The sequence below is a fragment of the Dromiciops gliroides genome, chromosome 4, assembly GCF_019393635.1.
Source record: "Dromiciops gliroides isolate mDroGli1 chromosome 4, mDroGli1.pri, whole genome shotgun sequence".
Classification (NCBI taxonomy): Eukaryota; Metazoa; Chordata; class Mammalia; order Microbiotheria; family Microbiotheriidae; genus Dromiciops; species Dromiciops gliroides.
This window is the reverse complement of record NC_057864.1, coordinates 462650470-462667055: the sequence shown is the minus strand read 5'-3', so window position 1 is coordinate 462667055 and position 16586 is coordinate 462650470. Positions and strand designations below refer to the sequence as shown.

General features: G+C 50.9%; 2 protein-coding genes across 3 annotated transcripts in view; both read left to right on the top strand.

The window, feature by feature from the left end:
* The window catches only part of SEZ6 (seizure related 6 homolog), an 83537-nt gene extending 79337 nt beyond the window's left edge, over positions 1-4200 (top strand). Inside the window, exons 12-17 of one of the 2 annotated variants that reach the window (XM_043999899.1) lie at positions 1051-1242; positions 1523-1720; positions 2046-2084; positions 2496-2613; positions 2691-2793; positions 2972-4200. In XM_043999899.1, coding sequence (XP_043855834.1) covers positions 1051-1242; positions 1523-1720; positions 2046-2084; positions 2496-2613; positions 2691-2793; positions 2972-3001 — 680 coding nt within the window. In that variant the 3' untranslated portion in view covers positions 3002-4200. Of the gene's footprint in view, positions 1-1050; positions 1243-1522; positions 1721-2045; positions 2085-2495; positions 2614-2690; positions 2794-2955 lie in introns of both variants that reach the window. The other variant, XM_043999898.1, reaches the window with a different exon arrangement.
* A 3743-nt stretch (positions 4201-7943) lies between these two features.
* PHF12 (PHD finger protein 12) overlaps positions 7944-16586 on the top strand; it is a 34031-nt gene continuing 25388 nt past the window's right edge. Inside the window, exons 1-2 of the mRNA XM_044003923.1 lie at positions 7944-8130; positions 8796-8977. Of these exons, the coding sequence (XP_043859858.1) occupies positions 8065-8130; positions 8796-8977 (248 nt within the window). The 5' untranslated portion in view covers positions 7944-8064. The remainder of the gene's footprint in view (positions 8131-8795; positions 8978-16586) is intronic.

The following is a 16586-nucleotide window of genomic DNA, read 5'->3' as shown; positions in this document are numbered from 1 at the left end:
ATTTTATTTCCTTTCCTTTGATCCTACTGATCCTGTTTGTGTTTTGTTTTTTTTGAAGGTCGTTCTTGTTAAAATAAATCTTGTTCTGTTTTGAGGGAGGCTGCCGGTCTAATTCCTTGCCCCAATATTGCGGCGAGCGACTTAGCTAGCACTCCCAAATTAAAAATTGGTCCCCACAGTGGGCTTCCCCTCCCCACCCCACATTTAGCTGGTCCTAAATCACAAACAGTCAAGCTGGCACAAGAGGGTAGAAAAATAGTCAGAAAGAGGCAGAGGGAAGCAAAGACTTCAGTGAAAGAATCTAAGAGCCCATGCTATTGCTCAATCAATAAATTTACCAAGCAACGGGCACTGTATTAAGCACTGGGAATACAAAAAGAGGCAAAAGACAGACTGGATTCAGGAGGACCTGAGTTCAAATCCAGCCTCAGACACTTGACACTCACTAGCTGTGTGACCCTGGCCAAGTCATTTAACCCTCATTGCCCCGCCCCCCAAGAAAAAGAAAGAAAGTTCCATGCTTCACTCCCAAACAGACCTTGCTCATTCCCTCTTCCATACCTTTGCTCAACCTATGCCCCCTGCCTAGGATGCCCTCCCCTCTCTTTTCCATTTGGCTAAATCCTATTCATCTCTCAGAGTCCAGTTCAAATCCAAGCCTACCACACAAGCCTTCTCTTCAGTGATCCCTCCCCCTTCCTCCTCAAACACCATCTGTACCATTCACCTGTCAGTCACTAGTTTTCTTGTGTATCTCTTTCCCTACCCTGCTCAATTGGACCTTTACTGGTAGAAATCTGGTCTTCTGTCATTCCTTTGTGCTTTATCGATCCTATTGCCTAGAACAGCCCTTATTTACATTGCAAATGCTCAATGGTAAGGCAAGAGAGAAAGGAAAAACAGAGTCCAAGAATCTGTACTGATGTGCACCTGGGGAATGTGGCAGGGAACAGAGCAAGTTAGAGGAGGGCAAGACCAGGCAGGACACACACGCAGGCCGTGCTCATCCTTGGCCTCAGCTTGCTCTGCCCCCCACCCCCCAATCTCCAGTGACTTCGTGCCACGACCCTGGGGATGTGGAACACAGTCGCCGGCTCATCTCCAGCCCCAAGTTTCCAGTGGGTGCCACCGTGCAGTATATATGTGACAAGGGTTACGTGCTGACAGGCAGTGCCATCCTCAGCTGCCACGACCGCCAGGCGGGCAGCCCCAAGTGGAGCGACCGGGCCCCCAAATGCCTCTGTAAGTGCAAGCTTGGATTGGTGCGGGGATGGAGGAAGAAGGCAGGAATATGCTAGTCTACCCTCACCCCTCCCCTCTCCCCCTACTCATGTCCTCTTCAAAGTATGGGACAAGCTAAGGAGAAAGAATAGAGCTTCCACTTTAATAAGAAGCCAGTCCTGGGTGCTGTTCCCATACCCCAGAAGTAGAGAGAACAGTGGCTGGGTGGGCAAGAAGCTGAGGGGACTACCGACAAGTGTGCAGTCACAGCGCCCTCACTGGACTCTGGCTGACTTTGTAGTGGAACAGTACAAGCCATGCCATGGTCCTGGGACGCCTGAGAATGGTGCCCGCAGCCCTGAGAAGCGGCTGTACCCTCCAGGCGCCACTCTCCACTTCTCCTGTGCCCCTGGTTACGTGCTGCAGGGAGAGGCCAGCATCAAATGCATGCCTGGACACCCTTCCCAGTGGAGCAACCACCCCCCCACCTGCAAGGCCGGTGAGTTTTCCCAGAACACCTTCCCCTCCCCATGTCCCCACAGAACATCAAGTCTATGAACAATCCCTTCATTCTCGGTAGCCCATGATAAGGGGTGGCTTGCTTCCAGAGAATGTCCTCCCAAGAAAAGCTACCTCTGGCATGCCCTTTTCTCCCTACGCCCTTCCCTAGCCTAACTGGCCTCAACTCAACTGGAAAATCCATTCAGGCTCTACTTGGATGAAACTCATCCCTGTGCCCCAAATCTCCCCACCCTCACCATGACCTTGGCTCTAATTAGATTGCTGCTCCCTCTTCCTCCTTTCTCTCCTAATTCTCATTCCAGCCTCTCTGGAGGAGTTCTACAGTGGTCGAAGCCTGGATGGTGAGCCCCCACTGCCTTGTTTCTATCAACACACACACACACACACACACAGGCTACTCTTGTCTAGGATCATGGTACTTAATGCTTGCCCTTGCTAGCTATTGGTTGGGGAGGGAATCTCACTTAGAATGTAGGGAGTAAGAGAAGGAAGAAGTGGGGTGGGGGGAAGGCAGTAGAAGAAGTCATCCATCACTAACCCACTTCATCCAAGAACTGTAATTTGGTGAAAAGAAAGCCTCAGGGTACTCATCAGGAAAGGCAATGGGATTGGTGATGATGTCAATGGCAAGGGCCAAAGAGATGAAGAAAGGAAATAAAGGGAGTGGCAAAGATAGGAGGTAGACACTAGGAGACAAGAGGTCTGGCTTTCATTGACCACTACCACCAAGACCCTATCCTTTGTGCCTACAGTTGCCAAGGCCCCCACTGCCACAAACTCTTTGGATGCTACTCATGTGGCAGTTGCCATCTTCCTGCCTCTGGTGGCTATGGCATTGTTGATGGGAGGCATTTACCTCTACTTCTCTAGGTAAGAGTACCTGCCATTGCCCTCAAGATACTTCCAGAGAACCAATGATGATACTCACCCATCTTTCTATCCCACAGGGTCCAAGGAAAAAGTCCTCTGCAGCTGCCACTGGCTCAGCCCCGTTCCTATGACCACATCACCGTGGAATCTGCTTTTGACAATCCTACCTATGAGACTGGCGTAAGTACCCTAATTGAACCTGTGGTATCCCTCCTGCCCAATGGTCCTTGTCCCCAGCTCCTAACAAGCATTTTTCCTTGAGGGGATACAACTTTGTCCAAAATATCCCTTTCCCCAGGGGAGTGGGCCAGGCTCTAGTGGGTGGTTTCCAACTCCCAGCAGTCTCTTTCCTTTGCAGGAGACGAGGGAATATGAGGTCTCCATTTAGGGAGAGGGGGCAATCTGGGGGAGCCCGCTCTGCCTGGCATTACCAACTGGTTGGCAGCTTCCCTGACACTACCTGCTGCCCCACCCACCTCCTGTACATACCACCTGGAAAGAGACTCTACCCTAGCCCTTTCAGAGCTGCACCTTCCCCCATCTGCACTCCCACCACAACCTGTCTGCCTGGGTACTTCTGCCTGCTCTGGGCTCATCTCTAAGCCTATAAGGGCATTTGCCTCTGGGAGAGCCAGGCTCAGGCACTATCTGGTCCCTGTAGGACAAGGAACAGCCTTCTCCTGCCTCTCTCCCCATCGCCAGGTTTGGATCTCCGGTACTGGGAAATCAGAGCATTTCCATGCAGTCTCTGCTCTCAAACCATGAGCAAATGAGCTCCAGGCAGGCCGGGTGGGGGCTGAAACCTCTCCCTGTGCTATTCACAGGCAAGGAGTGGGGACAGACCAGGAGCCCACACAGGTTTCACGGCCACAGTTAGCTCTCTCTTCTTAGGGGATGCCTATGCTCTGCATCTCCCCGGAATGACCTCCCCATAGCTCTTGGGTGACTTCAATAAGCTTCTCCCATCCCCCTCTCCAATCCCGGGAGCCAACAACTACCCCTCTCTCCCCAAAGCCAGAAGGGTAGAAAGGCATAAATCCCAGGGACTCTAAGGCTTTGGGGATTCCCACCCACCCAGGGCTGGTTCTTCTGGGAAGTGAACTGCAAACCAAAGGGGACAACCTCTCCTTCCCTGGCCTGCCCTACCCTCTGAGGTATCTGAGTGAGTGAGGGTATATGAAGAGAGTGTGAAGGGGATGAGGAGAGGTGACACCCCTTCACCTGATATGCTGGTTCATTATAAACATCCTTCTTTCCCAAACCAACCTCTCCTCCCGCCCCCGCCCCAGACTCCAGACATTTACTTTCCTCTTCCACCCACCAATATTTTTTCTTTCTTTTGGGGGGGGGGAGTGGGAGGGGAAGAGGGTGGATGGGGGCAAACAAATCCAGGAGAGGGACAGTCCAAAAGCCCAGAAAACTGGCCCTGGGGGCAGAGGTTCAGCCTGCTCCAGTGGGGGAACCCAAGGAACTGGTTGCAAGCCACTTTGTACGTGTAAAGTGTCACATAGGATGTAGGGTCTGGGCTCCAGCCAGAGAACAATCTTTCATTTCTGTTGTTTCCTTATTAAAAAGGTGTTTTCAACAAAGCCGACAGTCAGATGCATGGTGTTTATTTGTCGAAAGGGAGGGCAAAGGCAGACACAAAAAGGGACCCTGAGTTTCTTTAAAATCACATGAGCAGATGTTTATTGAGTGGCCACTGTGTGCAAAACAGAGGCTTGGAGACCCTAAGGCCAGAGAAAGTTGGTCCCTCTGCGGACGGGGACACGACCCAGCTCCTCCCCCGGCTGGCACTTCCTTTGGTCTGGGAGCCCAGCTGCTTACTCAGCCGATTGCACTTTTCCTTCCACGGGCACTGTTCTAGAGGTAACAGGACGGCAGCTCAGCACTTTCCCGAACCCCCTGGTCGGAGCTCCACTATTCTTGCTGTATTTGAGAATCCCAAGCCCTGATGCTTACTAGCTGAGTGGCTTTAACTTCCCTGAGCCTGTTTCCTCCTCTGTAAAATGAGAAAAATTAGGGAGGTGGATGAGGGCTGTCCTCGGAGGACCCTTCTAACTCCAAACCTAGGATCTTCCGATCTCTCCCTCACCCATCCCCCCAAGGCATGGGAGAAAGCCTCAATCATATTGAGAGGGTGCAGTTACCTGATCAACCACAAGAGGTCACCTGTAAAGGATTGTGGTAGATCCGACTCCTGCTCACTGGCCAATGCCAACCTGGTATCCCCTTGCAGTTTCCAGGTCTAGGGCTTCCTAAGGTGAGTTCCTTCTCTCCCGGCCCACCAAGGCCACTCCTTTCTTCCGTGACCCAAGTGGGAGGTCTCCTGAGCAGTTTGGTTCCCTGCCACCTGTCACCAGAACAGCCTGATTTCCCTCATTAGCCCGCCTCCTGTTCCTGCTTGTGGCTGCAACTGATGGTGTCGATCAAAACAAAGCCTTGATAGCTGGGCACAGTGCCAAGGGTTCCTCTTCTCCCTCTCTCCTCAGCTCCCCTGCCAAGCTGGTGCCACAAGGATGACAGAGCAGCACAGCTGAGCCCTCGGGGACAGAAGTAAAGCCAATGACACTAGGGCATTTGAGGCCCCACAGCAGAGAGCCCATGGGAGAGTCTTTAAAAGTGGGCTTTAGCAGAGACTGAAGCTGGCAGCCCAGAGACAGAGACAGAGACAGAGAGAATGACTCCACTTTGGGGAGAGGTGCTCACCAACCTTAATCAGCCCAGGGATGGGAAATAGAGAGGAGTTCTGAACAACCTGTTTAGCCCCCAGAAGTAGATTCCTGGAGGCAGGATTTCCCTTAGAGAAGTCACCAGACCACTTCTTTCCCTTCCTAGGCATAAGTATCCTGATTGAAGGAGAGAATGGAACCTAAGATAACATACTTCTTCTGGGTCTTACCACCCCAAAAGAAGGACCAGCAATTCGATAGTGAGGCTATGAGTTTCAGTAGGGAGAATCATGGAATCCGGAACTGAGAGCTGGAAAGGACCTCTGACACCATCTAATCCAACGCCCTCATTTTAAAGATGAGGAAAATGCGGCCCAAAGAGGTTAAGTGACTTAATGTCACCCTGTGTCACATAGATGGCAAAAGGCAGGAACAGGATTTGAATGCAAGTCCTTTGATTCCAAATTAAGTGATCTTCCCACTGTACTGCCCTTGACTCCTGGATGAGGAGTCAAGAAAATTGAGTCCTGGTCCTAACTCTGCCACTAACTAGCCCTGTGATTCGTGATCTCTAAGGTTCTTTCCAGATTTCAGGTTCTATGTATGACTCTGTGTCCGAACTCCAATGACCCTCACTCTGGGTCATGACCTTTACTTTTTCCAATACGTGCCCCTAATCCAAAGTGTTCCCAAAGTCTAAGTGAAATAGTACACACCTATTTGCCTCCTCAGAGAAAGACATGACATACTCGGAGAGTACGACCAACTACTTGTTAACAATACCTGGCAATCAATCAACAGTCCTCTCCATTTGTAGGTCTCACTCTTGACTTCATTGAGAGTCCTCTGTGGGGACCTCTATCCCTGACCCGGGAGGGAAACGCCTTACTTCTCAGAAACTACATATCCCAGCATGCAGCACTCCAGCACCTAGCGGACAGACCATCCTCTTACGTAGTTGTTATACTAACAGCAGCTCCCATCTCTACAGCCCAACGCTTTCACCTTGCGTGGCGGTGGTGTAGAAAGCGCTTGACAAACCTTAAAGCGCTGTGCAAATGGGAGTTACCATAAGCTTCCAAAGCGCTTTCCTCTCGCTCAGGTGATGCATGCAGATGGTGCAAGTATTATCATCAACCCCGGCTTACGACTAGTTTCTACGAGTCTGATCCTCGCTGCTAGGCAAACGACTATTAAATGTCGGAGGCAGGATTCGAACTCGATGAATATCTCCTGAATTCCAGAACTCTTTCCGTACTGTATTGTGCAAAACGTTCCGCACCGCCGCCTGGACTACAATTCCCATAGTGCACGCCGAGACTCAGACTTCAGTTCCCAGATTGCAATGCACTTTCCCGTACGCCCGGACGCACCTGACGCGTTGCATATCGGGAATCGAAGTCCACAGTCGGCAGGTAGCTAGTTATTGACGTGGAGGAGGAGCTCTCTGCCTCTGGCCTAGTACTGAAGAGCAATTCCCTGGAACGGTAGAGCAGGCAGAGCTCTCCAGTGACAAGTGTTATCACAGCCGCCCTCCTCCCCCTAAAAACCGGGATCAGCGTCCTATAATTAACTGTTCGGGCAGGGAGAGGTCAGGAATTAAACCGCTACCGTCGCTGCCCCCAGCAGCTCCTCTTCGTCGCAATGTCCCTTTTCCCCCTTTACAATCATGGCGTTCAAGTCCAGCGCAAGCATCAGCGCTGGCGTTTAACCAAACAGTGCCGACTAACATCAATAAAAACTCCGACCGTACTGACGGCCTAACAGCTGCAGCCAGCACCACAGCTTGTCGTGCCCTGCTCACCCAAGTAGGAGAGCTCCGAGAATATAGCCGTATTGGCTCCCTTTACCAAGATGGCGAAGGGAGCCGAGCTCTCGTAAGACAACAATACGCCTGCGCGCGAAGCGGGTGCGGCTTTGGCGGGGGGGGGGGGGGGGAATACCTGGAGCTAGTGCTTTAAGTACGCCTGCGCAGGGAGCAGCTCGTCTTTGGCCACTCAGTAGTTTCCTCTATTCCTAGCGGCTGCGCTGTGAACCTCGGGAGCCCTTCAATGCGCTTGCGCAGGAAGAGGGGCCTTCAGATCCCAATGCGCCGGCGCGGTGAGGAGTGGGAGGGACGTCGGCGCTCTCGGAGTTTGCCAGCGCGGCTGCGCGCTGGGGGGCGCACCCTCTGCGCGGCTGCGCGGGAGCGAGGCCGCCGGCTGTCAGTGCGGTTGCGCGCGGCGATCGGCGAGCCCGGAGCGCCTGCGCGGGCGGCTTTGCGGGCGCTCGCGGTAAGTTTGCGCCAAGTGCGCGGCAGCGGGGACGCAGACGGCGGCGGCGGCGAGAGGCGGAGCCCGGGGACCCCCCCCCATCCCCCTTCCCCCCAGTCCCCTCACACAGCACCACCTCAGCTCACCTCTCGCCCCCTCCCCCGACCCCTACCCCCCACCCGGGATGGCAGCGCCCGCCAGCCTCCCCGGCCGGGCCGGCGGCCGCCAGCGCCGGCTCTAGCCTGTGGGCCTAGGCCCCGCAGAGGCCCGAGCCCCGGGAGCCCGGAGCCACCGTGCAGCCAGCAGCCCGGCCCGGGACTGAGGGGCCGCGCCCCCCTCACGGCCCGAGGGGAGGACGGTGCCGCCCCGGGGGCCCCGCGGGGGCCGGGGGCTGGGGCTGGGGGGGGCGAGGAGGCCGGGCCCTTGGGGCGAGAGGGAGGGTCAGGAGCGCCCCCTCCCCCCACATCCCCCCTCCCCTCGGGGTCGGGGGGGCCGAGCGGAGCGCGCCCAGCCCGGGAGGTGGATGAATGTGGGAGAAAATGGAGACCAAGACGATCGTGTACGACCTGGACACGTCGGGGGGGCTGATGGAGGTAAGAACAGCCCTCCCGGACCCCTCCCCTTTGGGCAGGCAGGCCGGGGAGCCCGGTCCCCCTCCCCGCGCCCCGGCCTACAAAGCAGCCCCCCTCCGGGAGCGCCGGCGGAATGGGGGAGGGGGCCGGAGCCCGTCCTCTTACCCACTCGGCCCTTCTTGGCCGGATGGGGGGCCGGCCCGGCAGCCTGGGAGGCTCTGCAGCAGCCCCTCGCCCCCAGCGCCCCGGATCCGAGCTCCTGGCTCGGATGCCCGCCCCATCCCGTGGCCTCGGGGTGCCTCCCCGGCGCCGCCTCCGCGGCCCCTTTGTGCCTTACCGGCCGCTCCCCACTCCCCTCCCTCGGTCCTCCTCCGGTCCGGGTCCGGGGCCTTGGGCCCCTCCCGAGCCGGGCCTCGGAGGGCCTGCCGGGTGTCCATACAAGGAAGTGGAGCGCGGCGTCCGCCCGCCGCCTCCCCACCCCCCCGGCCTCGGTCCTCCCCGCTCGCGGAGCCCATCCGCCTCCGTGGGCAGCGGGCCCGGACGGCCCGGGGCTGCGAAGCCCGAGGCGCAGGCAGGATGGCAGGAAGGAGGACAAAGCGGGCGAGGGGGGCGGGCGGTAGGAAGAGCCGGGGGGCCGGGGCCCGCGCAGGGCCCCCCACGCACGCCCCGTTTGTCCGTGTGCGCAGCAAATCCAAGCCCTGCTGGCCCCCCCCAAGAGCGAGGAAGGGGAGAAGAGGAGCCGCAAGCCCGAGAAGGAGCCGCGCCGGAGCGGCCGGGCCACCAACCACGACAGCTGCGATAGCTGCAAGGAGGGCGGGGACCTGCTCTGCTGCGACCACTGCCCGGCCGCCTTCCACCTCCAGTGCTGGTAGGTCCGCCGCGCCGCGAATAACGGGAGCCGGGGCCCGTCCTGATTGGCCCCGAGCCTGGGCAGCCGCCGCCGCAGCCTGCGCGGAGCGGAGCGGACCGGAGGGGACGGGAGGGGAGGGGCCGGGGGAGCGGGCCGGCCCGGCCTGCCCCTGCCTCTGTTTACAACATGGCGACCGGCTGCTCTAAATTATATTTTTATTCTCAGCGCCATTTTGGCTGCGGAGAGGATTTGCCGGCGCGGCGGCCGCGGCGGCGGCCCCGGGAGGCCGACCCCTGGCCCCGGCCCCGGCCCCCTCCGCGCCCCGCCCCGAGCCCGCCCCGAGCCTCTAGGGCAACCCTGGCCCCGGCCCCGACCCGCAATTAGAGCTGCCCCGGGGCGCCCATTGCGCGTCTCTGACGGCGGCGGGGCTCGGTCGGCCCCGGGCTGGGAAATCCTTGGCCGCCGGGGCGGAAACGTGCGCCTGCCCACCGGGGGAGAGGAGGGGAGCGGAACGGAGGCCGGGCCGGCGCCGGCTGCTCTCCTGCCCGCCCACCCCGGGGGAAGGGCGCCGGCCGCGGCCGCCTCCGCCGCTCTCCCCGCAACCATCTGGCCCAGAGGCGTTTAAACTTGAGCTTCCGCCCCGAGAAATCGTCTCTTTCCCCCTCCCCCCTCCCCCCAAGGCCTCAACCGCCCCAGGATCCCAGATTGCATCTTGGCCTCTCCTGCAGCAGCAGTTGACACGCGCAGGCAGCGGGGGTGCAGCTGGACTGGCAGGACAGCAGGGAAAGAAAGCCAACTGCGCAGTGCTTGGGGAGGAGGGGGCCGCTCCTTCCCACCTCCCCCTGCCTGCGCTTGCTTCTCGTATCTAGCCCTCTTCTGCCCCATTCACATTCTCCCCCAGTTTGTGATGGAACTGAATACTGCATTCTCTATCTTTGTGCTAATTGTAGGGGTTTGAACCACTCATTAGACTGATTACTGATAGTGAGGAAATTAAGGTTGTGGTCAGAAGTTGTGTAGGAAGAAGCCCGTTACTGTTCCCAAGGTAGTTTTGTCCAGGAGCGCACCCCAGCTTATGGTGCTGGGGCAGAGATGTTTTTATTATAATGAAATGACTAATACTGTAATGGAGGGGGTCCGTGCTTTTAAGAGTGCTGTGTAACACAACTGGAGGAAAACTCTCCGAGTCTGGCTCTTGGCTCTTTTAGTGCAATGGAATTTCTGTACGTGAGGTCTTTTATGTGAGTTGACAGTTAATTTCAGTAATTCTTGTTTGAGAATGTGATCGGTCGGTAGATGTTATATTGGGGCAGTGCTGTGGACATCAGTTTGCAATGTAGGTTAGTATTTTACTCTTGGTTGTAGTTGGTATCGATGAGTGTAATGGCCTCTACATAGAACCTGGATATTTGATAAGACCCAAGCTCTTTTGTCTCATTTGTTTAATAAAACTGGAACTGTGTTGGAAACCTTGGGCCCCCTATAAGTGTGTATTGGTTTGCAAAGCATAAAAACTGACCCCAGAATTTTTGTTTTGGTTTGGTTTGGGGGGTTTTCGGGGCAACCGGGTTAGGTGACTTGCCCAGGGTCACACAGTTAGTACATGTCAAGTCGGATTTGACATGTCTGAGGTCGGATTTGAACTCGGGTTCAAATCCAGGGCCGGTGCTTTATCCACTGTGCCACCTAGCTGCCCCAGACTCCAGAATTTAAAAATTCATCAGTTGAGACCAAGTCTTGTCAGACTCACAATTATTTTCACTCTAGCTGTAATGAAATTCTGGCTTGTCCAGATTGTGTTTCAATGAATAAAAAATTTTCCCCCTCTATGAATAAGATTGGTAGTGGTAATTGGCAATTTGAGATTCCTGCTAAGTAAGGTAGGGCATGTGTTTCCCTCTCTCTAAAAATATGGAACTGAATGTACCAATGGCAACTTAAGTTAATGTTTAAATTATTTTTTTTAAAAACCCTATTGTTTATGTTGAGGTAGGGCAGCAGCCTAATTTATGTTTCTTACAGATTTTCGAAAACAATGCCTTTTGGTATTGATGGGGAGGCTGGAAGCTTTATTTTCAGATTAGAATTCTTGATAAATCTCATCCGCCTGGTATCTCATTCTTCTGCCACCAATCACTATACTGCCAGACTGATAGTAATCCATGGAATAATTCATACCAGAGTTGTCCTTCTTGGAAAATTTTTTCACTCCTTCGTTCATCTTCATGAAATTACATGACTCCTTTTGTGGTTCAGATTCAGCTGATCCTGATAAGAACTGTTTGGAAACATTGTTGACTAGGGCAAACTTTTTTCGTTCAACTTCCCATTGCATATTTACTTTGATAAACATAACCATGACTGCTTCATCCATCCTCCCAGAATGCATTGGTGTGTAGCTGGAGTTTTGCAAATCCTTTGAGGGCAAAGTGCTTTGCTCCCATAGATCTTCATTGAGAGTTCTCTGAGGCAGGTCTTTTTAAGTCTCCTGGATATCTGGTCAGCTTAACTGTGAAAAGGACCTGGGAGAAATATCTCCATAACAAATTTAGGCACATTTTAGATTCTGAGATCATGACATTGCACTGAATGATGAGATTTTCCCCAGTAGCTACAAGAAGGAAATGATTAGGCAAGTCAACTGTTTTCTTGGCCATCCTTTGCTCTAGCCTGTTTTATTCTGTGGGAAGAGTAGTGATTTTCTCTCAATTAGGCTAGAGCACCTGCTTCTTTCTGGATCTTTTCCTGTGATTCTGTGAGAGAAGAGTGGTAGAGGCTTAGTCTTACGGTGTCACTGAACAATGAGAGTTCAGGAAATGATGTGTAAGTGCTTGTTTAAGTGGCAGTTGAATCATTTATCCAGTTATTCAGAGTGGTGGGGAGGGATACCGAGCCTGTGTTAGGTGAGGCTGAAGGGCATTTTTAAATGTTCCCTGAACATCCTAATTGCACAGCCTTAAGTTGTGCTTTCTGACAGTGTCAGTCATACAGTTATTAGCTCCTAAGAGGGATTTGAAGTTAGACTAACTGAGCCTGAGCTGAGTTTACTGGGCCATCTTTCTGATTGAAATGGGTATGATTGCCTCATAGCAAAGTGCACATCATAGGGCATGACTAATGAGTTTGCTGAAAAACAGTATGATTTCCTTTCTTACCGAGCTCATAGCTCCAAACAGAATTAGGAACTGAGACTGTCCCATTGAGCAGGCATCTACCTTACCTCACTCAGCATGCTTGCTTCCCGTCAGACGGATTTCTGCAGCATTTGCCTCCGCATGTTATATTTGGAATTGTTGGCTGGGTTTCCTCTCGCTGGTGTTGGCAGCGGGATCGAAAATGAGGTTTTCGAAGAATGGGAGTAAAAAAGTCCGTGCTGCACAGGCAAAACTGAGCTAGCCTCGGAGTTTTGTGTATTATTTTCAGCGAGTCTCAGCAAGAGAAGTTTCTCACGTGAAGTGGAAAACTGCCACCTTTGGCTGGCATGCAGAATGTCCTGGCGATTAGCTAAGAGGATGGTTGTTCCCCAGTTGTGTGTAACTTCATGGCTGAGGAGCCCTCTCATCAGGGTTGAGAAATGAGAAGGGATAGATTTTGAATCGAAGTTTGTGAGGCATGGGCTGTTTCTTGCCCTTCTAAGTTGGTTGTCCTGCCGGTGACACCTCTGAACTTTAAAAACCCCTCCTTTTTTTGAGCAGTAGAATGTTTCTAAGCTATAGTGAACAGATCTTTTTCTTTCCATTGTCTGCATTGCGATGCAATCTGTGTATATATATATATATATATATATATATATATTTTTTTTTTTTTTAGTGAGGCAATTGGGGTTAAGTGACTTGCCTAGGGTCACACAGCTAGTAAGTGTTAAGTGTCTGAGGCTGGATTTGAACTCAGGTACTCCTGACTCCAGGGCCAGTGCTCTATCCACTGCACCACCTAGCTGCCCCCCAATCTGTATATTTTTAATACATTGTGTAAGTATTCCGTTCAAACTTTAAGGTGATCATGGTTAAGTTGATACTTAAGTTTAGATGGTTACTTGTAAAATTTGGTTTAAATACTTATGGGTAATTTTCTATATAAGATATGTGAAGCTTCATTTCAGAGGCTTGAGGTGATCAGCCCTTATAAAAATCTTAAATTAAAGACTAAGGATTTGTTTTAAGTTGTATACTTGCCAAAATTGTAATAAACTACACTGTCTAGGGATTGTTGAGGGTAAGAAGAGAAAACTCGGCTTGGAAAAGGGGGCAGTATTCTTCTGAAATACAACATTTATCATGGTACTTGAAGCAACTCAGTAAATTTCAAAAAAGTCATTACCTTATTGTTCAGTCACTTCCAAATTTTTGTGACCCTGTGGACAGTGCTATCCATAGGGTTTTCTTGGCGAAGATAGTGAGGTGGTTTGCCATTTCCCTTTGACGGTGGATTAAGGCAAACAGAGGTTGACTTGCTCAGGGTCACACAGCTAGTAAGTGTCTTGAGACTCAGAGAGATGAAACTTTCTGACTACAGGCCCAGTCCTCTGTCTACTGTAGCACCTGCCTGCCCACCCTTTGGTTTTTACAAACATGTAATGGTTCTTTCGGTCATACTTGTGGATTCTAGAGCTGTGCTTCTCATACATCTATTTTAAGCCCCAGTCAGGTTTAAAGTTTCAAAGAAGGTTTTTTTTTATACAGGGTAGGCCAAAAATCATGATGTTTTGATAACTTTTTTTTTTTAGTGAGGCAATTGGGGTTAAGTGACTTGCCCATTGTCACACAGCTAGTAATTGTTAAGTGTCTGAGGCCATATTTGAACTCAGGTGCTCCTGACTCCAGTGCCAGTGCTCTATCCACTGCGCCACCTAGCTGCCCCTTGATAACTTTTCCACTTACAAGGTTTGGTTTTTCACACGTAATATAAATTCATTTCCTATATATATATGGTACTATGGTATTATAAATTAAAAACAAAAATAAAGGAGTTACTAAATATTGAAACCCCTTTGTGACTTTTGGCCCACCCTGTATAAAGCCTAATCAGAGAAATTCCCAATAAATTGTCTGATGATAATTGATTTATAGCAAGCTTAGAATGAAAATAACAAATTATGTATAAAATTCATAGGGGTATAGCTGTGCCTCTCACTCATTTCCCTTCCTCTGTTTTGTCTGCTACCTTCTTGGATCCCTCTCAATAATAATTTAACATCTCTGCATCTGAATGAATGGCTAGTGAATAATTACTTCACTTAGGCCCAGATGCTATATCTTAGTAAAGACATTTTAGTAAAGATTGACATGTTTGTTCCTTTTTAATTCTTTCAACTTTTCTGGCAGAGAATTCCGAAGATGAACGTGACCTTTTTAATGTTGCCTAAATGCACCCCACCACCACCCTCTCTCTAGAGAGGATGCACTCCTACATGTGTTAGCCACAATCTTAAACATCCATGTGTGGCATGAAAGAGCCGAGTGGAAAGGTATTCCTTGTATTTGTCCTTCTACCTGGAGGCTCTTGGTTTAAGGAGGAAGATTTTAATTGCCGCAATTTGATTTATAAAATGAGTAATTAACAGCTTGCTTTGGAAATTACTTAGGTCAGCTGACTCATTTAAACCCAGGTTAACTAGAGAGAAGAGCTGATTATGTGCTATGGTGAACTGACTTGTGGGTGTTAGCATATAAATCCCAACACCAATAAATGGAGAAAGCATGGAAGAGAGTTTCTTAACCTTCTTGTGTGTCCTGGACCTCTTTGGCATCTGAAGCCTATGGATCCCTTCTCAGGATGTTTTTAAATTCATAAAATACTTGTGCTTTCAAAGGAAACCAATTATATTAAAATGCCGATTTTTTTTCCCCACCCAACTTTACTAGCTCCTTTAGTAAGTGGATACCAGGTTAAGAGCCATGGTATAAGGGGTGGCTAGGTGGCACAGTGGATAAAGCACTGACCCTGGATTCAGGAGTACCTGAGTTCAAATCTGGCCTCAGACACTTAACACTTACTAGCTGTGTGACCCTGGGCAAGTCACTTAACCCCCATTGCCCCGCAAAAAAAGAAAAAAAAGAAAAAAAAAAGAACCATGGTATAGAGCAGGGCTTCTTAAACTTTTCCACTCACAACCCCTTTTTACCCAAGAAATGTTTATGCAACCCTGGGTATGTAGGTAAAAAACATAGGTATATAGAACCTTTTACTGTTGCCAAATTTTCATGACCTCACATTCAATTATGCCATTATGTGGGGTTTTGACCCACAGTTTAAGAACCATTAGTATAGAGGATATACATTTGCTTACAGGCTTTCCATAAACCTAGTGAGCCTGATTTGATATCTCTAGAGGATGTGTTAGCTACCAGTGAAGCTGTCCTATAGTGAGGTCTAGTTTTGCCCCTTGTGTGACAAAAGTGGTAGAACAGAGAGGAAACCAGGTAGGGGGGGGGGGTGGTTGTTGTTTTTCGGGGCAATGAGGATGAAGTGACTTGCCCAGGGTCACACAGCCAGTAAGTGTCAAGTGAATTCAGGTCCTCCTGAATCCAGTGCTGGTGCTTTATCCACTGTGCCACCCCCCCCCCCAATTTGCTTTTTTTTTTTTTTTTTGGTGAGGCAACTGGGGTTAAGTGACTTGCCCAGGGTCACACAGCTAGTAAGTGTTAAGTGCCTGAGGCCGGATGTGAACTCAGGTCCTCCTGACTCCAGGGCCGGTGCTCTATCCACTGCGCCACCTAGCTGCCCCCCCATTTGCTTTTAAAAGAGACCACTTATTTGGCATGGGTGAAGGAGGGGAGCAGGTCTTTAGATTTAAGTCAGACCAGATGGCTGGTGAAGTTCCTTCCAACTCTGATTCTTTGTTGAAATCCATCTCTCTGATACTTCTCTCCCCCCCCCCCCAAGTTCCTTAAATATATAGTAAAAAAAAAAAAAAAAAGGCATTCAGCCCAGGCGGAAGGGGCTGGTTTGGGATATGATGATACATGCTCTGTTGACACACCTTAGGCTCTTGGAAATGTTTTCATCCTTCAGATGCCAGAGGTTTTGAACTGCTGTAGCAGAAATACATCTATTCTTCTCCCCCCCCCCCCCAAATGCCCTAAGGAGTATTTTTTCTTTTTTTTTGAGGACTATTTAGCAATGGCTATCTCCATTGCTGCCCAGTAAGTGACACTTAGAAGGCACCTCTTCATAACCTTGGTCTCCCCGGAGACAAAACAGGAGTATGTCTGTCCCTCTGCCAGCTTCTAGAAGGAGGAGGACATTATATTCAATGTAAGTCCTCGACTACATTTGAAAAAGGGACTTGTCACCATGCCCAGGACACACCACACAGGTCATCAGCTGACTTCTCTGCTTTCAGAACAGTTCAGAAGAACAAGGGAATGACTCTCTCTTCTGCCTTCCCCTTATTAATTACTGAAATCTTTATCCTGTGATCTTAAGGTCAGTCCTGAAGTTCAGTGGAGGAGAAAAAATGGTGATTCAGATTTTGTAAATAGTGGCCACGTTTAAGATAAGGTTTAAGCACACTTGAAATAAAAAAAGTTAAAGGAATGAATTAAGGTTACGATAGAAATTGATAGAAGAAACAATATTAACCCAAAAAAAGTATATTCAGGCTGTTTTCATTCAATAACGTTCA